Source organism: Dama dama, chromosome 5 (assembly GCF_033118175.1).
Source record: "Dama dama isolate Ldn47 chromosome 5, ASM3311817v1, whole genome shotgun sequence".
NCBI classification, from domain to species: domain Eukaryota; kingdom Metazoa; phylum Chordata; class Mammalia; order Artiodactyla; family Cervidae; genus Dama; species Dama dama.
Genome location: NC_083685.1, coordinates 34,813,469 through 34,837,576, shown reverse-complemented (window position 1 = coordinate 34,837,576; position 24,108 = coordinate 34,813,469). Strand labels below are relative to the sequence as shown.

At 35.6% G+C, this 24,108-nt stretch overlaps 1 protein-coding gene across 1 annotated transcript in view; it reads left to right on the top strand.

Annotated features, from left to right (window-relative positions):
• The window catches only part of FSTL5 (follistatin like 5), an 864,841-nt gene that overhangs the window by 770,950 nt on the left and 69,783 nt on the right, over window positions 1-24,108 (top strand). The window contains exon 13 of the mRNA XM_061140881.1: window positions 6,637-6,786. Within this exon, the coding sequence (XP_060996864.1) occupies window positions 6,637-6,786 (150 nt within the window). The remainder of the gene's footprint in view (window positions 1-6,636; window positions 6,787-24,108) is intronic.

The window sequence follows — 24,108 nt, the reverse complement described above, 5'->3', positions numbered from 1 at the left end:
TTGCATCACTATATTGTGAACTGCAACCTAACATAGTATCAATTATACTTTAAAAACAAACAAGTAAACAAACTCATAGAAAGGAGATCAGATTTGAGGTTACCAGAGGCAGAGAATGGGGAAAGATAGAATTACCTGAATGTGATACAAACTTCTAGTTATAAGATAAATAAACGCTAGGGATGTAATGGATGACATGATGAGTTTAATGAACACTGCCTCATGTTACATATGAATATTGTTGAGACTAAACAATGAGTTCTCATCACAAGGGAAAACAATTTTGTCTATTATTTTGCATTTATGTGAGCAGATAGATGTTCATTAAACTTAGTGTGATAATCATTCCATGATGGAAGTTAAATTATTATGTTATACACTTTGAATGTACACAGTGCAGTATTATATCTCAATAAATCTGGAAGAAAAATATATGTTGTCTGTGCAGATGAAGGTAATATGAATGGCAAAGCCTAAGCTATTTACTATATGGACCATGCAGAATAAAAGTTTGCTGATATGGGTTCCAGGCTACAACTTACCCTGGTTGTCACTTAATCCTATTAGTTAAATTCCACCTTTAGTAGCTTCTTTATCTTCTGTTCCCTCCTGGTGACTTCAGGAAAGTCAAGTCTCAGACTTTGCTTTTCTACTCTATTTATTTTACATTCAAATCCTTTAAGAGTTTATTCATTCTTTTTGCCTTATTATTATCATGGTTGGATGACAACCAGGAATTAATATTTGGCCTTGCCATTCACCAGGTCTTCTTCCCTCCCTGTCTTTACAAAGAAACTATTGAATAGGAAGTTTGAAATAGAAACATAATAGAGAGAAAGAAAGTGTACTGTATTAAAGTTGATTCCAAAATTAAATAGAAAATAAATTTAAAAAGGAGAATACATACACATACATGAACACACAAACAGGTATATGAATGACAGCTATTTAGATATAGATACAGAGATAATACAGATAGATACATGGTACCTATCTATATAATCTAGCTAAGATTAGGCTTATATTGCGTGTGTGTTCAGTCATGTTAGAGTTTTTTGCGACCCCATGGACTGTAGCCTGGCAGGCTCCTTTGTCCATGAGATTGTCCAGGCAAGAATACTGGAGTGTGTTGCCACCTCCTCCTCCATGGAATCTTCTCAACCTAGGAATCGAACCCACGCCTCCGGTGTCTCTGGCATTGGCAGGCAGGTTCTTTATTTGTTGTCATTTTGATGACAGCCATTCTGGCAGATGTGATGTGATGTCTCACTGTAGTTTTAATTTGCATTTCCCTGATGATTAGTGTCTGTTTTCACATGCCTGTGGTCCATCTGTATGTCTTTGGGAAAAATACCTGTTCAGATCCTCTGTCCATTTCTTAATTGAGTTGTTTGTTTTTTAAATATTGAGATATGTATCATTGATCCTGTCCGTGATGCAATTGTCTTGCTGTTCACACTGTCCTCACTGTTCGCTGTGAGGTACCCTGTTCGCTGGGTACCCTACTACCCAGTAAGATGTGAGCTTGGAGGCTGGAAGGAGATTTGAGGAGCCGTAGGATCTGCAGACATATTTATTCTCTTCTGGCTGGCAAGGCAGCCATAACATAGCCTCTCTCCTAGCTGACAGAGCAGCCGTGGCAGCAGCCACAACATAACCATAAAGTAGCCATAATGGAGCCATATCATAACCTCATATAACAGAATCATGGAGTCACTCCAATGTAGCCCCAATGCAGCAGGAGCCCGGGCTTTCCTGGTGAAGCTTACACAGGTGTACCGCAGAAAGTAGCCTGTGACCAAGCGAGCACCTCGTGATGCACATGCACAGTGCTACAAATGATCTCCGCTATTACATAAACCTCGTGACATGCATGTGCAGTACTATAAGTGATCTCAGCTGTTGCATAATCGTTATTTACAAAACGTGGAGTCAGGGAGCCTGAACATGCCATCTCGGCTAATTTGCTCTCTTCCCCCATGATAAATCCTATTTAAATAAGTGGGTGTAGATATGTTCCAATAAATATTTCTGTGAATTTGAATATCATTTGATGTTTACCTGTCACCACATAGTATTCTTCTTTTGACTCTTCTTCAACCATTAAAAAAGGCCCCCCCCAAAAAAATCTTAGTTCCTAAGCCACATACCAAAATAGGCAGTGGACTGAATTTGATCTGGAGCCATTGATTGCTAATTCTATCTTAAAACAATGAAAAAAAAATTTCCAGGAACAATCAAATGTCTGAAACAGCTGAATATGAGAGAAATGATAAGCAACTTGAGAGCAGGCATTCACTCATATTCATGTTTTTCTTTCCAAACATAGCTTTGCATGATATCTTTCACATAGAAAGTGTCCAATAAATTCTCCCCAACAACAAGTGAAGACCAATGATTGTAAATTCTGAGGTCACTGATGAGTTTTCAAGACTTCTCTTTTGGAAGAGACAGGATCTCTCAAATGCTAGTTTGAAGTATAAACAATTTAGAATGAAAGTTCAAGAAATGGAATTAAGGTTCTCGAAAGCTTGTTCAAAATATAAAGAAAATTAAATTGGTTATTGGAAGGGAAAGCAGATAAATCCAATTAATGTTTGCTTAAATTACTAAGGCATGTGCATGTTCCAATGCAGCTGGAGGTATAACTAAAGTTATAGATTAAAAATATGCTTCCCAGGTGGTCCTAGTGGTAAAGAACCCGCCTGGCGATGCAGGAAACATAAGAGACATGAGTCCGATCCCTGAATCGGGAAGATCCCATGGAGGAGGGCATGGCAACCTCCTCCAGTATTCTTGCCTGGAAAATCCCACAGACAGAGGAGCCTGCCAGGCTACAGTCCATGGGGTCACAAAGAGTCAGACGCAACTAAAGCAACTTAGCATATTGATTAAATGTAGGCAGATTGTTTCTGCAGGCAAAGGATAGTGGACAAACCATGATAAGAGAGAGGATGGGAGGAAAGAATAATGTCAGAATCCTGTTGAGCTGGAGTAAAGGGAAACAGAGGCGCTTGTAACAAATCCATTCATCCTCACTATGAATGGCACAGTGACTATGTGCCATTGAGTGACTATGAAGAAAAGGAGGAAAGATGCAAGATTGGAGATTTAAGAGCAAAGCATTTTTAATAGGTAATCAATACAATAAAGGAAAATGACTGAGTTCTATAGAAAATGAATATATATATATTCAAACTATATTTTGAATATTCAAAATATACTCAACTATTCAAATTATGATTTTGGTTTAGCAGATTAGGAAGCATCAACACTACCATAATTGCTAAGTTAAAGTTTTCATCATCACTAATGGTATACTCTTTTAAAATTTTGGAAGAAGATAATTCATACACAGGAAATATATAATGAAATAAGTAAGTGACCCACAGGAAATAGATAAGTATTAATTATGAGCTAGAATTGTCTTTTTATTATTGACTCATTCTCATTAGCTCTAAAATCTTATTAACCCTTTTACTCTCAATGGCAGTATACGTTTCTATAAAGATGATTGAATGATACTCTTTAATATAATTCCTGACAGTTTTCCTCATCAGTACATATTATCTTAATATTTTTTTGCATCTCTGGTACTTTTTTAGCTTTCCTTTTATCCCACTGAATGGCTAATGCATGTGAAATATATTCTCCTACTATTCCTATCCTCAGAAATAAGTATTCATCTATGTAATCTGGAAAAAGAGGACTGTTACTGTAAAAAGGGACCTAATAGACTATAATCAGAAATAATGGCATAAAGCACAGGAAGAAAATTTAGGGTGACTGTCAGGAAAGTTTTAATGGCTTTGTAAAAATGATTGTGAGTCTGGTCAGGGACATCTTCTAGTGACAGCATACAAAGTAGGAGATAATTCCCAGCAGAGCAGTTTATTTTACTGTTGAATAGTTTTGTAGCAAAGAGGTGGAAATTGCTCCTGGTTCAGCAGTTGTTTGGCTGACAGTTTCACGTCAGGTCACTCATGCTTTCTGCTATTTTGGCAGGTTTCATTGTGAGATTTTACATAACAGCAAAGAATTTGTAAACAACTTCCCTGTATTCAGAAACTTTCATCAACCTTAGGTCCCACTTTTCCCCACCTTTTCATGCTTCTCAAGTACATATTTTATATAGTGTTTGGTTCTCATGAAATAGGTCCTTGTCAAAGATGTTCAAGATTCTTCTGAAGAAAAATGTTTTGTGTAGAAATAATGTTTCATTGAAAATTGATGAATGAAGGTAAAATCCTGTACTGTGTTCTGGACATGTGCTGAGAACAGATTTCTGCCTTTTGGCTTGTGCTGCCTGCCTGCCAATGGGTGCCATGGACACTCACTGCTGATGATCATCTTAATATTATTGTGGTACATTCTATAGAATGGTGTTCATTCCAACCCTTCCTAACTACCAGAAGCATACATTGGATATTTAGTTTTCTTTTCTGTTTGTTTGTTTATGTCCTGGAAGCCTGGAACAACTGCACTGTTCAGAAAACACTACTGTTATATGTGCCTGGTGTTTTGGTGAACTTGGTACTTCTGGACTGAATTCTAAATATGAGCAGGCCCTCCAGGTTCTTCAGAATTAGATCTAAGGGTGGAGAACAAAACCAGCAGAGCACATACTGAGCTTCTCATTCCAAAGTGCTCTGGTTTTTACATTACTTTCCAAATTTTATGTAGGAAAGAGAAGCACCTTCTGTGGTTGTGCTGCCTGAGAAGAATTATTGTGATATTCATTTTAATTACTAAATGCAAGATATGATTTATCTACTGTCAGTATTATCTTTTCATTGAAAGAAATGTTTAGGTGGTGTTGATAATGAACATTTTATTGATTTTGTTTCATGATTATTAAATACAAATGGTAGATGGGCTCTCTGATGAAAAAATAATTGTTTTTGTTCAAAGTAGAGAAGAAGGAGAGTTTTTTTTAATTGAGCTTTGGAGTTACTACCTAGAGTATACAAATCAATGTTCGGCATGGTACTCAGAGATCAGAGATCAGGCCTAAATCATAAAAAAGTGACACACGAGAATCAGTGTTTATCATTATATTGTCATTAGATAAATATATGTTTATACATATATTTTGTGTAGAGCTCTTTTTCTAGTGGTTTTTCTGACTATAGATATATTGAGAGAATTACAAACCCCAAACCCAATGTGTGTGTGTTTCACTCAGTCATGTCCAACTCTTTGTGACCACATTGTCTATAGCCTGCCAGGCTCTTCTCTCCATGGAATCCTCTAGGCAAGAATACTAGAGTGGATAGCCATTCACTTCTCCAGGGGATCTTTCTGACCCAGCAATTGAACTTGGGTGTGCCACATTGCAGGAAGATTCTTTACCCTATATGCAAAACAGAAAAAGAGACACAGATGTACAGAACAGACTTTTGGACTCTGTGGGAGAAGGCGAGGGTGGGATGTTTCGAGAGAATAGCATCATCAAAATATGTATATTATCTAGGGTGAAACAGATCACCAGCCCAGGTTGGATGCATGAGACAAGTGCTCGGGCCTTGTGCACTGGGAAGACCCAGAGGGAGCAGGTAGAGAGGGAGGTGGGAGGGGGGATCGGGATGGGGAATACATGTAACTCCATGGCTGATTCATGTCAATGTATGACAAAACCCACTACAATATTGTAAAGTAATTAGCCTCCAACTAATAAAAATAAATAAATAAAAAAAAAGAACTAGAAAAAAGGAAGATTCTTTACCACCTGAGCCGCCAGAAAAGCAAACCCAGGATACCAGTGAATAAAAGAAAAACCTGGAGCAAAAATAAACACCTAAATGACATTCTTCTACTTTAAATATCTGCAGATGCAAATCAGAAGGACATAAGTATACCTTCAGCATTTATTTAATGTTGAAGGATGAAATAGAAGATCTAGCACAAACAATATAATATTCAGCCAGAAGGCAGTTCTAGGGTAATGGAGCAAAAAGAAAAAAAAAAAAAAAAAGTTCAGACAGATGAAAGGATTTTGTAAAATATGACCTTGATACCAAATCAAAGATAAAGTAAATATTATGAAAAAAAGCCTTATCATTTTTTCCAACTTCTTGATTCTCCACAAATTAGGACTCCTCTTTTTCAGTGGGTTTGGTAGCTTTTGAAAGGACTATGAATGGACCATGTGTTTGCAGAGGCTCTAGATGTACTTGGTGTGGTTTCTGATGTCTGGTACAGAAGTTTGAGACTGGGGGATGTGGGAGGAAACATTGGGCTTATTATGTATTTAAGCAGTTACTGAGTTATGAACAGGTAAGAGATGGATGAAAGGACTAATGAATATAGTGATATTCATATATTACTATAAATGAGCAATTAAAATGAAAAAATACATTCTAAAGGATTATTCACACTAGCTTCTATACACATTTAATGAATTTAACTATGTACTATATACTGTTTTGTTTAACTCTATATATTTGATATAAATATAAACATATAGCATATAAATATATATTACCATATGTATTTATATATATACATATATATAAATATATGTAACTTTCTATGACAAAAGTAGTAAAGTGTCCAACATGAATGTTGCTCATCATATGTCTATGTCCATGTTATAATTTAAGATATTTATTTAATTTTATATTTTCTGAATTTTAGGATGAAGTCTGTCCCAAAGTTGAAGGTGATAAAATGCAGAGGTGTGTGTGGGCCTCAGCTGTCAATGTCAAGGACAAGTTCATCTATGTTGCACAGCCAACTTTGGATAGAGTCCTTGTTGTTGACGTGCAGTCTCAAAAAGTTGTCCAGGTATGAATGACTCCTCTTTTTGAAAGTGAAAGTGGTTTTAAAGAAAATTTAATTTAATGTAATAGTCATTATGAGGTAACCTGTCAGTTAATTGTCATTGATAACTTGTTTCGTTACTTGGATAACTAGAAAATACATGAGTTTTCGGCAAACTTTCCTCTCACTCTACTTCTTGAGCCTAAACAATTAAAGAAGTAATTGAAAGAGCTTTTGTTTTCAACAATTAGATTCCAAGAATACTTTATAATACCAACATGACCATTTATGCAGAAATCATCTTCAGAGTTGCTTTTTATATAGAGAGCAAAGAGAGTCCTGGTCCATGGTCAATTAAGGTATCCTAGTTACCATCACAGAAACAGTATTATAGCTTTCTCATTTGAATTCATAACAAAGGCTGAGACAATAATAGATTTACTGGATAATAGTAATTTAGTACATTTTAGCACAGTAGTAAAACAAATAATATGTGCATAGGTCTATGACAGAGAAAAAATCTCCAATCTTGCCATGTAATTTTTTCCATGTTGTCAGGATTATGGTTATGGAGATTATTCTGGTTTGAGTTATCAACAACTATTTTATGTTGTGCTCTTTCCAAGACTATCCAACTTGGACCATCTACTAGAATTCAGTCATACAACAAGCAAGGGGAAGGATAGGATTTGCCTCCTGGCAGCCTGGCTCCAGCTTCCAAGCCTTTGACTGTTAGGATCTATGGCTTCTCAGCTCAGAAGAAACAAACCTAAAATAGCATTCTGAGATACGTATCAATATAATATGTTAAATCAGAATAATAACTGTACACATTTTGTGTGTGTGCTCAGTTGTGTTTGACTCTTTGCGACCCCATGGACTGTAGCCAGCCAGGCTCCTCTGACCAAGGGATTTCCCAGGCAAGAATATTTAAGTAGGCTGCCATTTCCTACTTCAGAGAATCCTTCCAACCCAGGGATTGAACCCAGGGATCGAACCCACGTCTCTTGAGTCTCCTGCAGTGGCAGACAAATTATTTACCACTGCAGCACCTTGGAAGTTTACATATCCCATAACATTATATTAAGGATTATATCAATTAATGCATAAAAACATTTAAGCATTTATAACAGGGCCTGGTGTATGCACTATATACTGATTTACTATCAAAATTCTGACAGACACTGAAATCTAACCATTTCTTTCTTTTATATTTTTTTTCTTGCATCAATATTGGTTTGAAATAGCTGTTAGTACCTCTAATATTGATTCCTGACTAGAACAAAAGATATTCTAAGAAGTTCAAAATCACAGCTTCTCACTGTAATAGCTTTTAGCAGCTTCATATGAATTCATCCAATCATCTATCCATTTTTGTATGCATTTGTTAATTGTCTTTTCTAAGATGTGCTTGGTATCACAGATAAACAAATAAAAAGTGTCTCTGTTTGAAAGCTCTGGTGTCTACAGAGTTATAAATTTGTGGTTCAGTTTCAAATATGACAATGAACAGTAGGGTCATGAAAGGATGACTGAAAAGGATGCTAGAAAATTCTAATGCCTCCAGGGTCACATACTTGTGTACACCTTATCTAATGGGTGTCTATTTAATGGTCCAGTGTCTACTGGGAGAACATATTTTTCTGTATATTTCACATCCTATGTGTCTGTCTTTGAGACTGCTTGATTTTTTACCAGGTTTATTTTACTTTGATTTCAGTGGCAACACAGGCTAGCGAATTACATCCATTAGTCAAAGATTATCAAGAGTCTTTAGCTGGCAGGTTAAAATTAGATGTTCTTTCAGGAATAATCAGGCTGGTCTTTAAATTCAGTGTTCAAACCAGAAACCTACACCAACTGAATATGTATTACCTACTAGATATTTGAAAGTGAGAAAAGTTAACATCATTTATTATTCATATAACTTCTATCTTCAGACAATGATGTAAATTTTAAAATTAATAGAAAATATCAATAATGAAAATTCAGGCATTGGTAAAAAAAATCACATAAATGATATCATTTTCAAAGTGACTATAATGACTATAAAATACCAGGAGAATGAAAAAGACATATGAGGATAAAATATTAAAATATAATATAATTATGATTGTGGGTATTTTTCAGACAAGAATCTAAAACTTACACTTTTATAAGTTAGAAAATCCAGACTCAGTCTAAATGGATTCTCCTGTGATCTTGGTATTAAAATAATAATAATTATGCTTTATTACTCTTTCTAGTCATTACCTATCTAAAGCTAATCATTATGTAGATTTCTGTTACCACAAATCAGTATTGCCTGATTTTCATTATTACAGAGTTGGAAATATATACAATATTCATTGTCTGTGTCTGGATACATTGGCTGCACAAGATAATTGTGAGGTCATTTCATTTACCTGGAGCAAGTGTTATTCTTTCATTTTGCTGCAGAGAAATCAATTACAGTTGATTCTCATTGTTTGCTGATTCTGTATTTAAAACTCACCTGCTCTCTTGAATTTATTTAGAACCACAAAACCAGTGCTTATGCTATTTTGCACTCATTCAGGGACTTGTGCAAAGTGGTGAGAAATGTGTGACCAGATGGACATACATGTTTCCAGCTCAGGTTGGACAAGGAGACACTTGGTACATATATATAATGGAATATTTCTCAGCCATAAAAAAAGTAAAACATTAGGTCATTTGTGCAGACATAAATGGACTTAGAGACTGCCATACAGAGTGAAGTAAGTCAGAAAGAGGGAAAAAAAGTCATATATTAATACATATGTGTGGGAAGTAGAAAAGTCATATAGATGATCTTATTTGCAAATCAGAAATAAAGGCACAGACATAAATAAAAAACATATGGACACCAAGGGGGAAGAGAGGGGTGAGATGAATTGGGAAATTGGGATTGATATATAGACACAATTGATACTATGTATAAAATAGGTAACGAATGAGAACCTACTGTATAGTACAGGCAACTCTACTCAGGGTTCTGTGGTGACATAAATGGGAGGGGAATAGAGAAAAAGAGGAGATATATATATATTTTATAGTTGATACACTTTGTTATATAGTAGAAACTAGCTCAACATTGTAAAGCAGCTATGTGGTGCTTTAGTCGCTAGTCAAGTCCTACTCTTGCAACCCCATGGATTGTAGCCTCCCAGGTTCTGTCCATGGGATTTTCCAGGCAAGAACACTGGAGTATTTCCTTCTCCAGGGGAAAAGTAAAGCAGCTATACTCTAATAAAAATTAATTTTACTTATATATATATATGTATCAGATTTTATTTATACACTAACAGTAGAAAGGATAAATTCTACAAGGAGATAACAGAAAGAAAGGGGAAAATCTGATAATATACCAAATAGAAAAGGATAAAGTTGATAATATACCATATATTTATTATATTACTATATATCATAATATACGTATACCTTGTATTATTCTTTATTGTACAATTTATTTAAAAATACTCTAAACTCTCAGATTTAGAAAGGGCAATGAAACTTAAATAGACAAAAATCAATACCTAAATATATTGACATGATACAATTAAACATAAAATTAGAGAAAGGAAGAAAAAGTGAAGTAGCTTAGTCCTGTCTGACTCTTTGCAACCCCATGGATTATAACATACCAGGCTCCTCTGTCCATGGAATTTTCCAGGCAAGAGTACTGGAGGGGGTTTCCATTTCCTTCTCCAGGGTATATTCCTGACCTAGGGATTGAACCCAAGTCTCCCACATTGCAGGCAGATGCCTTACCATCTGAGCCACCAGGGAAGCCATGATACAATTAAATATAAAATCAAAGAAAGATCTAAACATGGTAGATGAATTACTATGAGAATAGTAGCAATTTTCTCAATAGCTATAATGAGCACCAAAATAAAGTAAAAAATATTATTAAAGGACTAAGTGAAAATAAAATATACACTGATATTATATGGTCAGTAGAAAAATTTTGTCAACAAAAGAAATTATATAAAGTTGAAACTATTCACTGTAGGAATAAGGAAAATAAACCAAGCTATTAAATATGATATATAGTGAGCAAGTAAATTGATAAACATAGGATCTATTTAAGTATTAACTGTTAGTAATAATGATATTCACTGAATTTAAGGTCAACGTTTTTAAGAGTGAAAACAGGACTAAAATAGCAAAAAAAAAAAAAAGGTGTTTAGTGCACAATAACATGGAAGTGGGGGAAGGGTTGATATTATTTATATTGAGATTTCTTGTATTATATAAGACGAAATAATTACTGATTATTATGCATATGTTAAATATGTTTTTAATATTTCAAGAAAGTATGTCTTAAATATTGTGTCTATGAAAAAATTAAAATAAAGGCACAACCTATTCATAAATACAATAGGAAAAGAAGAAATAAGGAAGAGAAAATATAAAACTGAAAAATTAAAACAAAATTTTAAATAAAATTATAGAAACAAAAGGGGGGGCAAGATTCCAAAAAATAAAACAAAAGACATATAGAAATTACTGTATATAAAATAGATAATTAACAAGAACCTGGTATTAACAAGAACTTCTCTAGTACACACAGAGAAGTCTGCTTAATACTCTGTAATGACCTATATGGGAAGAGAAATTAAAAACAACTGGAGATGTAAATATATATATATACATATATATACACACACACACACACACACATATATATATATAACTGATTTATGGTGTTGTATCACAGAAACTAACACAACATTGTAAATCAACTATACTCCAACAAAAATTAATTAAATACAAAAACAAAAAAATATAGAATAAAATCAAATATGTTTATAATTACAATAACAGAGGATGGAATAAAGTAACTAGCTTATAATAACTAATAAACTGAATAATGAATATCTAATTATATGTATATTATAATAGATACACTTCTAAAATGAAAAAAAAAGAAGAGTCCTAGGTGATGCAGGCATAAACTAACAGCAAAACATAAAAGCTGATGTAACAATATTAACATCAGATTTCAAAAAGGGACTATAACACAAAAAGTGTCTAGTTAAAACAAGTTGCTTAATGAGTTAAAAAGTTGACTAAAAAGTTAAAAATAGGAAAACATATATGATTGCTTACAATTTTGTAAAGTGATTATTACCATATTACTAGAAAAATTGACATATGATCAAAGTAAGAAATATTTGATGAGTGAAGGAAGCCAGAAAGATAAACACCAATACAGTATACTAACCCATATATATGGAATTCAGAAAGATGGTAACGATAACCCTATATGCAAGACAGAAAAAGAGACACAGAATTATAGAACAGACTGTTGGACTCTATGGGAGAAGGCGAGGGTGGGATGATCTGAGAGGACAGCATCGAAACATGTATATTATCAAGTGTGAAACAGATCACCAGCCCAGGTTGGATGCATGAGACAAGTGCTCAGGGCTGGTGCGCTGGGAAGACCCAGAGGGATGGGATGGGGAGGGAGGTGGGGGGGGTTCAGGATGGGGAATACATGTAAATCCATGGCTGATTCATGTCAGTGTATGACAAAAAACACTACAATATTGTAAAGTAATTAGCCTCCAACTAATAAAAATAAATGGAAAAATAAAACACACACACAAACAAAAGTATTATATGCAAATTGAACATAATGACTCTTCTTGAACTAATGGATATATTATTAGCTTTTGCATACAATAGTGATTAAATATCCCTTATTACTAAATATTTCACTTTCTATGCATTTTCACTATCTTTTCATATCGCCATTCAGGCTACTATAATTTAAATAAATAAAAAACAAGCAAAAATACAGCAAACTGCATTGCTTATAAACAACAGAAATTTATTTCTCAAGTTTCTGAGTGTGGAAAGTCCAAGTTCAAGGTGCAAGCATGATAGCAATCTGGTGAGGACTCTGTTCCTGATTCAAAGCTGGTTCAAAGCCCTGGAATGCTGCAGTCCATGGGGTAGTAAACAGTTGAACATGACTTAGTGACTTAGTGGCTGAACAACACGCAACATTCCTTTACAAAAGGTGCAGAGCCAGCATGACTGACCACGGTGAAAGGAACAGATGTAATATGGAGTCTGATCTGTTCCTCACTATTACACATTCCTTCCTGGGAAGAGGAAGTGTGAAACAGTGGCTACAATGATTTGGGATATTCCGCAAAGATCTAGTCTATAGAAAGGTAGAGGCTACCTTAATTTAGGGAATGAAGATTTCCATACTGAGTATGTGCAATCTATCCTTATTTCTAATAAGACGCTACTTTTTTAGGCATATTGTTGACTAAAATATCAACCTAAATTTTTAGATATATATCCCATAAAATTATCTTTTAAATAAATTCAAAGTTTCTATTTCTGAGATTGTTTAAATTCTCCTGTTTTCAACCATTTACAATTTCAGTCTGTGAACCTCTTTAGAAGGTGAATTCCATAAGTCTTCTGACTGCTTGGTGAAATAAGACATGCTTATATTTGCTTAACATGACCTTAGAGTATGTGAATTTTAGTCCTCAAAAGAACATGTTTAAAGATGAATTAGGAATATCCTAATGCCTCTACTTTTATACTGGAAAATATATCATCTCTTAGAATTCTGAACTCTCTCAAGGTTTTTCCCAATTTAATAAACAATATGTAAATAACAGATTTAATAGACTTAGACCTTGAAATGTCTGTTTTATAGATTAATAATCCAAGTAATTCAAGTTTTAAAACCAGTAAAAGAAAAAGTATTTCTAGTTACTTCAAAAACTGAAAGTGAATAGCTTCATTTGTGATTTAGATCTTTATTTATATCCAAGGGCAGAGTGCGCTTAAAGTCAACTACAAGTTGTGAAGTTAATCTTGTAAAAAAGAAAGCACATTTGTCAATTTGATCCCTTTTGTCTCCTAGTGAAGCTATCCTTCCTGATTCTAGTGTTGTACTTCTGTCGATTTCTTTTGTTCTAACCTGAGTATATTATACAGTGGCAACTAAGAATAATAATTATAATAAAATTTTAGTTAATCACCTCCCAAACATGATAGAAATTACTATAGAATTTTTTATAGAGTGGACAGAGTGATGTGAGCGTGAAGTCAAAATCAAATTGTCTTACTTTTGAAAAGGAAAGTAAGAAAATAAAAGAGAAAAAATAACACTACACTTATTTAAATTTAATATTTCAAGTTTTGTTTTTCAGTTCTAGTGTTTTATACGGACTTTCTGTAAGAAATCATAATTTCTGAATTTTTCTTTTTTTCTTTTGCATGTGTTTAACTTTGTAAGTTGGTATTAAATATGTAATCTTAGGATGAAATGTTTAAAAAACTTGAACCACATTGCTACATTTTATTGTTAAAATGACAAATATTTTCTTGACATATATGTTTTTAGAAACTTCATGATAAATTTGTACCCTGCAGGTGTATTAATTTTCAGTGTTTACATTAATATCATTTCTACCTGCAGCTTAAAAATGAAACCTCACAGATTCTTAAAGGAATCTATAACCTTGGTATTGCTTTAAACATCAAATGTTTATTGCTTCTCTTATTAATAATTTTTGTAAGAATGGCATGCAGGTGTTTTCTTGCATAAAAGATTAACTGACCTCATTTTGTGTTCTGTGGAACAAAATCAGGTTCTGCTTGGATGCAGAAGTGGCTTATTGTAACACCTCGGGTATTCTTAAGTGTCACCAGCAGTCTCCTCTAACTGTTAGCACATTATCCTGAGAATCTACATCATTAGTTTAAATTAGGGTCACTTAATTAGCCAGCTGGTATTCTCCTTGTCAGACTGATAAACAAGCTGTGCTTGACTGTTCCTTCATGTCAAGGCTAAACTCCAAGTTCTGTGTATCTTTGTTGCTATTCTCAGAACTTCACTCTGACTAAACATGCCATCTTTATAGAAGTTGATACAACTGGATCATAACCAATAGAGCATCAATTTTAAATTGTAATTGGTGCACCCCTTCAAGAAATATTGATGAATGTGTATCTCACTAGGTATGTTGGAATTATGAGGGAGTTAAAGTTTATAGATCTACAAAGGAGAAAACTGTCATACTTTAAGTAAATTGCATCCTATTTGATGTTTGAAACAATGTTTTAAAAGAAAAATATTGCAAATATGTTTATAAAACTAAAAGTAAAGCTGTTTGTTATTGTGTTACATAGTATATTCTACACATTTTTTACAAAGGAAGAGGATAAGAAGTTACTTCATCATGATAACAGTCTGAAAAGGTGCTTACATGAGAAATTATGAAATATGGATTTAGGATCTGTATATGTGGATAGCTACTATTAATAAATTGCAATAATGAAATATTGTGATTTGAAAGATGTTTCTGAATATGTCTAATAAATCAATAAATCTTTGGAAGAAGGATTTTGGTGGCTTAATTATCTGAATGTCACCAAGACAAGCAAAGACTTCTGTATACACAAAAGAATGGTATTTATGGGATGAGAGAGAAATTTCCAACATATAGTGTTAGAAAATTTTATTTAAACAAAGTCCCACAGAACCATTCAACAGATCAAAAGTTTGTTCTATAATGTTCTATAAAGTTTGTTCCCTTTGTTCTATAATGGTGGTGGGGGTTGAATCACCTGCTGCAAATCAATTTCATTTCTAAGCTTCTAAAGGCAAAGTTTGAAAACAATTATTCTAGCAAAATAATATTGGTAGGCAAATGCAAACTGCAATAAGTAATACTTGAGCATTCTATGTGCATAAGTTAATCTTGAAGTGAAAGATAAGCATATGTGTAATCCTTTTTCCCAATCTTATATTTCTGAACATTATATTCTGACTTTTATTTTTTCTGAGATATGCTTGGTGACTGCAGAAACAAAAATACATATACATCAATGGTCTCCAAATGGTGTGTATACAACAAAAAAGCACTGAGAGATGAATAGCTGTGAGAAGGGAATCCCAGGACATCTTTTATATTTTTTAATCTAGAAAAAGAATTATATTAGTTTTTACAAATATTTAATAAATGGAATAATATTGGAGACCTGCATTCGTCTGTATTTTGGATAGTGAGTATGAGGGTACTTGGCAGGAAGGTGGGAGTTTTACAGTTGGAAAGAGTGGACATTGGTTGTTGTTTTAGTCTCTAGGTCATATCTGACTCTATTTGCAACTCCTTGGAGTTGCAAGGATCCTTGGAGCCTGCCAGGCTCCTCTGTCCATGGGAATTCCCCAATAAGAATACTGGACTGGGTTGCCATTTCCTTCTCTAGGGGATCATCCCAACCCAGATAGAACTCATGTCTCTTGCATTGGCAGTCAGCTTCTTTACCACTAAGCCACCTGGATGATGAGCATGAGAGCATTTGAGAGGAAAGTGGGAGTTTTATAGTTTGGAGGGATGAACATTGGTACAATGAGTCTTTGGTTTATTTTTATCTATACAAATGAGATAGTAATAGTGCATACATCAACAAAAAGACTGTCATGAAGTTTAAAAAAATTTGCATTTGTAATATATTTAGAGAAAATCTTTGTTCATAGCAAGTCTTGTTGAGTGTATATATTTTAAAACAATAAAATGATTAAATTATCATGCTATTGGGCATGATGTTCAATTTTGCAAATTACTTTTCCCAGTAAGGTAGATGCTGTTGTTGTGCAGTCGCTCAGTCATGTTCAACTCTTTGTGACCCTATGGCTGCAGCACACCAGGCTTCCCTGTCCTTCACCATCTCCAGAAGCTTGCTCAAACTCATGTCCATTGTGTTGATGATGCCATTCTCTCATCTCATCCTCTGTTGTCCCCTTCTCCTCCTGTCTTCAATCTTTCTCAACATCAGGTTCTTTTCTAATGAGTTGGTTCTTTGCATCAGGTGGTCAAAGTATTAGAGCTTCACCTTCAGCAATAGTCCTTCCAATGAATATTCAGGACTGATTTCTTTTAGTATTGACTGGTTGGATCTGCATGAAGACTAAGGGACTCTCAAGAGTCTTCTACAACACCACAGTTCAAAAGAATCAATTCTTCAGTGCTCAACCTACTTTATGGTCCAACTCTCATATCCATACATGGCTACTGGAAAAACCATAGTTTTGACTATATGGACATTGGTTGGCAAATTAATGTCTCTGCTTTTTAATATTCAGCCTATGTTTGTCATAGCTTTTCTTCCAAGGACCAAGTATCTTTTATTTTTATGGCTGCAGTCACCATCTGTAGTGAGTCTGGAGCCCAAAAAAATAAAGTCTGTCACTGTTTCCACTGTTTCCCCATCTATTTGCCATGAAGTGATGGGACCAGATGCCATGATCTTCATTTTTTGAATGTTGAGTTTTAAGCCAACTTTTTCACTCTCCTCTTTCACCTTCATCAAGAGTCTCTTTTGTTCCTCTTTGCTTTCCGCCATAAGGGTGGTATCATCTGCATGTCTGAGATTATTGATATTTCTTTCGACAGTCTTGATTCCAGCTTGTGCTTCATCCAGCTGGCATTTCACATGATGTACTCTACATATATATAACTTAAATAAGCAGGGTGACCATATGCAGCCTTGATGTACTTCTTTATCAATTTTGAACCAGTCTGTTGTTCCATGTTCGCTTCTAACTGTTGCTTCTTGACCCACATACAGGTTTCTCAGGGGGAAGGTAAGGTGGTGTATGAAGACCTACCAGACCTTCTAGAACTGACACAGGAAAAAAAAAAAAAAGCCCTTTTCATCGTAGGGGACTGGAATTCAAAAGTAGGAAGTCAAGAGATACCTGGAATAACAGGCTAGTTTGACCATGGAGTAGAAAATGAAACAGGGCAGAGGCTAAAAGAGTTTTGCCAAGAGAACACACTGGTCATAGCAAACACCCCCTTCCAACAACACAGGAGCTGACTCTACACATGGACATTGCCAGATAGTCAATACCAAAATCAGATTTATAATATTCTTTGCAGCCAAATATGGAGACTCTCTATGCAATCATAAAAACAAGACCGGGAGCTGACTGTGACTCAGATCATGAACTCCTTATTGTCAAGTTCAAACTTAAATTGAAGAAGATAGGGAAAACCACTAGACCATTCAGATATGACCTAAATCAAATCCCTTACTATTATACAATGGAAGTGACAAGTAGATTCAAGGGATTAGATCTGATAGAGTAGCTGAAAAACTATGGAGGAAGGCTCCTAACATTGTGCAGGAGGAGGTGCTTAAACCTATCCCCCCAAAAAAAGAAACGTAAAATCGTTTTCTGAGCAGGCCTTACAAATAGCTGAGAAAAGAAGAGAAGTGAAAGGCAAATGAGAAAAGGAAAAATATGCCAATCTGAATGCAGATTTCCAAAGAACAGCAAGGAGAGATGTGAAAGACTTTCTATGTGATTAATGCAAAGAAATACAGGAAAACTAGAATGGGAAAGGCTAGAGATCTCTTCAAGAAAATTAGAGACACAAAGCGAACATTTCATTCAGAGGTGGGGACAATATAGAACAGAAACAGTATGGACCTAACAGAATCAGAAGATATTAAGAAGAGGTGGTAAGAATACACAGAAGAACTATACAAAACAGATCTTAATGATCCAGATAACCATGAAGTTGTGATTACTCACCTAGAGCCAGACATTCTGGAACCTGAAGTCAAGTGGGGCTTAGGAAGCATCACTATGAACAAAGCTAGTGGAAGTGATAGAATTCCAGCTGAGCTATTTTTAAATCCTAAAAAATGATGCTGTGAAAGTGCTGCCCTCAACATGCCAGCAAATATGGAAAACTCAGCAGTGGGCACAGAACCAGAAAAGGTCAGCTTTCATTCCAATCCCAGAGAAAGGCAATGCCAAAAATGTTCAACTACTGCCCAATTGCACTCTTTACACATGCTAGTTAGTAAAGTAATGCTCAAAGTTCTCCAAGCTAAGCTCAAAAGTATGTGAACTGAGAAATTCTAGACATTCAAGCTGGATAAAAAAGGCAGAGGAATCAGAGAACAAATTGCCAACACCCACTGGATCATAGAAAAAGTAAAAGAATTCCAGAAAAGCATCTGCTTCATTGACTATGCTAAAGCCTTTGTGTGGATCACAACAGATTGTGGAAAATTCTTCAAGAGATGGCAATACCAGACCACCTTACCTGCGTCTTGAAAAGTAGATATAGAGGTACATTAGTTATATATTGAGTACTACTATTTACAAGGTATTATTCTAAGTGCATGAGGTGATATCATATAGCTGAACAAACCCCAAAGGCCTGACTTCCTGGAGCCTAGACCCCAGTGGATAGAGACAGACAAAAGGAGTATTATATGTAAATTCTACAGTATGGGAAGTGGTCAGTGTTACTGGAAAAGGTAAAGCAGCAGAACAAGGCAGGTGGGGTTGGGGAAGTTAAGGACAGAGGGGAGGATGGTCATGGTTGGCCTCACCCACAAGGTGACTTCTCAACCAAGGTATAGAGGAAACTGACCCTTGGTTATCTGGGAAAGACTGGTTCTGGGGGAAAACCTCCAAATGGGAGTAGTATGACTGATTGACATGTTGGATGAACAGCAAGCAGGCCGGAGCGTCTAGATCAGAGACAAGGGCAGGAATGAGGGGCAGTGTGGGAAGTGAGGGGTCTGAGAAAGAAGACCGGGAGTGATAAGGCATTATAAGGACTTCTGGCTTTTATTCTGAGGGAAATGAGATGACATTTCTGTGCTGTGGCCAAATCGGTGCCATGATCCATCTAATACTCATCAAAAATGAACAAACAAAAAGCAGCAGCAAAAAACCCAGTTCACTCTGATAAATCTATCCAGACTGTGACAAGTAGAAAATTAAAAGGTGGAAATTCTGAGGTGAGGATGGAGGTGCTAGAGGCATCTGTGCAGTCAGAGCAGGGCAGGAATTGCAAAGGTTCAGCCTTTGGAAGGCAGATCTAGCCAGGCCCTGGTGACAGGAAGTCGAGGAGAACGAGGACAGTCAAGTATAATACAATCTGTACAATTTTCTTTAAAACTGTGAAGAAAGGAACTGCTTTATAACACAGAAGCTTAATTGTGGCAAGAATTTTTAAGTGTCAAATGTAGAGCTGTTCTTTTACAAAAACTAATGGTCTAAATGACTGATGGTTTAAGCAATTTCCAAAGAGGACTAGCAAGTAATTTATAAAATCCAACACCTGTAATTTATCCTTTCAAAGGTTGGCCATGTAAGTAGGAAAATATCAGTTTTTGGCTGAAAATTGGGTTACGATGAGGTGATCCTGAATACAGTTGTTTGGAAATATTTTTGTCATGGTTGTATGATTTCATTGCTGAAAACCATGTCAATGTTGCCTCTGTAAAATGGGTTATATCACCACACTTGAAAATTGTAAATAGATTTTTTCCTAGGAGTTAAACACCTTCCAAATAAAGTATGACAGAAGTACTTTTCATGATTTTTATCTGAATGTCTTTTTTAGTTCTGGTGAGGTTTTACAAACAAAAAGCAAAATAAACTGAATTTAATACCAATCCTGTGAAATGCTGAAAAAGAAAATTGTTTACACATTTTGGAGGGCATTGAATAAACATCTTTCAAATTCTGAAGTTGCTTTGAAAATTTATGTTTTCTTCCTTCAAAAACATATATCTTAAATTATTTGAAGGAGATTAATCGTGAACAACTTCTGACATCTCCTGGAACATATTCTCATAAGTTAACTTTTAAAAATAGTCTGTGCTTGCCATTTATAAAAGAAACTGTTCATAGTTTAAGGCTCAGTGAAATCATCACCTCCTCTTCTCCCTCATCCTGTTCTTACGTCTTCCTTTGATCTTCCATGGCAATTGCCCTGTATTTTTGTTAACTAGACATGCATCTAGTTATTTTAAGTTCTTTCACCCTGTCACCTATAAACACTTCCAGGACTAAGACTGTGATTATTAAAGACTGTGGTTATTAATTATTAAATTATTAAAGAATTATTAAAGTCTTCACTTGCTAAATAAAGGCATTACATCTCTAAAGCACTATGACACTGCCATGTACTTTAGTACAGTTAGTTTTTTCTCATAGTAGTTGCAGTGGTATTTTTATAGTGTTTAACACTCACCAGACTTACCTGGGACTTTATATTTACCACCTTACCTAATATTTACAGGAACCCTTTGAAATAGGTGTTATTATTGTCTCCATTTTATTATAGAGGAAACTGAGTCACAGTAAGTTTAGTGACTTCCCAAAGTGTTATTTTCATTATTTTTATTTCAGTTTAAATCAAGACACTAAAATTTGAAGTCAGTTTCAGAATACATGTTCATAACCATGGTGTATGGGGCTTCCCAGGTGGGACGAATATCTGCCTATCAACGCAAGAGACATAAAAGACGTGGATCCGATCCCTGGGTTGGGAAGATCCTCTGGAGGAGGGCATGGCAACTCACTCTAGTATTCTTGCCTGGAGAATCCCAGACAGAGGAGCCTGGTGGGCTAGGGTCCCTAGGGTCTCAAAGAGTAGGACACGACTGAAGTGACTCGGCATGCAGGCAAACGTGGTATATACTGCCTTTTGATGCCTTTCTCCTGGGATTATACTGCTTATATAAATGCTACTGCATATATTTGGGCCCTGTGGGTTTTTCCTCATCTTCCAAAAAAGAAAAAAACAAAAAAGAATATTTCCTGTCCATGAAGCATAAATAGGAAGGCAATCTATTCAATCCAGACATTGTCAGGAATGAAACTTGTCGACAAGAGGGGCTGCTCTTTCATAGGTAGGGAGGTCCCCACTTTGGGAAAGAACACAGACCCGAATACTAGTCTGCTGATCACTTGCTGGATGACTACAGGCGAAACAAATGTCTCAGTTTCCTTACCCATTTCATGGGGATATTAACAGAACTATGTTAACTATGGTCTGTATGTTAACTATGGATATTAACTATGGACTGTGCTATTATACACTTTGTTGTTGTTTAGTCTCCAAGTCATGTCCGACTCTTTGAGTCCCTATGAAATGTAGCCTGCCACGCTCCTCTGTCCAGGGGATCTTCCTGAATCAGGGATTGAACCCACATCTCCTGCATTGGCAGACATATTCTTTACCACTGAGCCACCAGGGAAGCCCACTATATCCTTTAAAAGATAATATTTATGAAATATTATGGCCAGGTGAAAAGAAAGAAATTTATATGAGCTGGCAAACTAAAAATATTTATTTAGATTGTTTCCTACTACATAAAAGCTAGCTAACGATCTTTTCTATTTTTATAACTGTATCTTAACAATTGAGTAACAATGAGGTCTTTGTCATTGTGGTATTGTTGCCTGTTGAACTATTTCAGGCTTCCATCACAGCTCAGTTGGTAAAAGCCTAAATATTATTCCAATTTAAGTTACTTGCAAAGTAGGCTGATTATTAATCATACATTCAGTTCAGTTCAGTCGCCCAGTCCTGTCCAACTCTTTGCGACCCTATGAATAGCAGGTTGCAGGGTGACAATATACAGCCTTGACGTACTCCTTTTCCTATTTGGAATCAGTCTGTTGTTCCATGTCCAGTTCTAACTGTTGCTTCCTCACCTGCATTTAGGTTTCTCAAGAGGCAGGTCAGGCAGTCTGATATTCCCATCTCTTTCAGAATTTTCCACAGTTTATTGTGATCCACACAGTCAAAAGCTTTGGCATAGTCAATAAAGGAGAAATAGATGATTTTTTGGATCTCTCTTGCTTTTTCAATGATCCAGCAGATATTGGCAATTTGATGTTTTGTTCCTCTGCCTTTTCTAAAACCAGCTTGAACATCTGGAAGTTCACGGTTCATGTATTGCTGAAGCTCGGCTTGGAGAATTTTGAGCATTACTTTACTAGCGTGTGAGATGAGTGCAATTGTGTGGTAGTTTGAGCATTCTTTGGGATTGCCTTTCTTTGGGATTGGAATGAAAACTGACATTTTCCAGTCCTGTGGCCACTGCTGAGTTTTCCAAATTTGCTGGCATATTGAGTGCAGCACTTTCACAGCATCATCTTCTAGGATTTGAAATAGCTCAACTGGAATTCCATCACCTCCACTAGCTTTGTTTGTAGCGATGCTTTCTAAGGCCCACTTGACTTCACATTCCAGGATGTCTGGCTCTAGGTGAGTGATCACACCATCGTGATAATCTGGATCGTGAAGATCTTTTTTGTACAGTTCTTCTGTGTATTCTTGCCACCTCTTCTTAATATCTTCTGCTTCTGTTAGGTCCCTACCATTTCTGTCCTTTATCGAGCCCATCTGTGCATGAAATGTTCCCCTCGTATCTCTAATTTTCTTGAAGAGATCTCTAGTCTTTCCCATTCTGTTGTTTTCCTCTATTTCTTTGCATTGATCACTGAGGAAGGCTTTCTTATCTCTCCTTGCTATCCTTTGGAACTCTGCATTCAAAAAAAGAATGGGTATATCTTTTCTTTTCTCATTTACTTTTCACTTCTCTTCCATTCACAGCTATTTGTAAGGCCTCCTCAGACAGCCATTTTGCTTTTTTGCATTTCTTTTCCATGGGGATGGTCTTGATTCCTGTCTCCTGTACAATGTTATGGACCTCCGACTATAGTTCATCATAATCATAAATAGATCAAGTTTAACATAAAAGGGAAAATATGAAAAATCAAAGGCATTTTGCTTTGTGCTTAGTTGCTCAGTCATGTCCAACTCTTTGTGATCTCATGGACAGTAACCCACCAGGCTCCTCTGTCTATGTAATATCCCCGGCAAGAATACTGGAGTAGGTTGCCATTTCCTCCCCAAAGGATCTTCCCAACCCAGGGATCAAAACTGTGCTATCTGTGTCTCCTGCATTGCAGGTGGAGTCTTTACCTGCTGAGCTACACTAGTGTAAAATGGAGTGTGAAGTCTTTAGAAGTTGAGGATTAATATCTTCAAATGATAGCATCCCAAGCAGGAAGAAAAGAAAGTATGATGCATGGAAGTCTCCTGCCATTATCTCTTTCCATGGAAATGCTTTATTTTCAAATATCATTCATCATCTTAACTAGGATGCCAAGTGACTCCCCTCATCTCTATGAAGGCTGGGAAATTTCACACTTGTCAAAGGGGAATAAGCTTAGTCATTGACTTGAATCTCTGCTGCTCACCAAGTGGACTACCTTCCCCAATAACATCGGTGCCCACCTGAAACCAAAGTATTTTAATGGCTCTGTTAGTTAGAAAAAAAGGGCTGAAGACACCAACACAGAAATGTTTAAACAGGTCTTTTCAGAAATCTAATAGTTACTTCAAATGCTATGTATTGAGAATTTTAAATAGCTAAAATACAGGCCAACATTTTAGAAAAGAAATACTTCAGTAAAACCAAGTTGCTGTTGTGATAGTTAAAATATGAATCTCTATATACTCAACA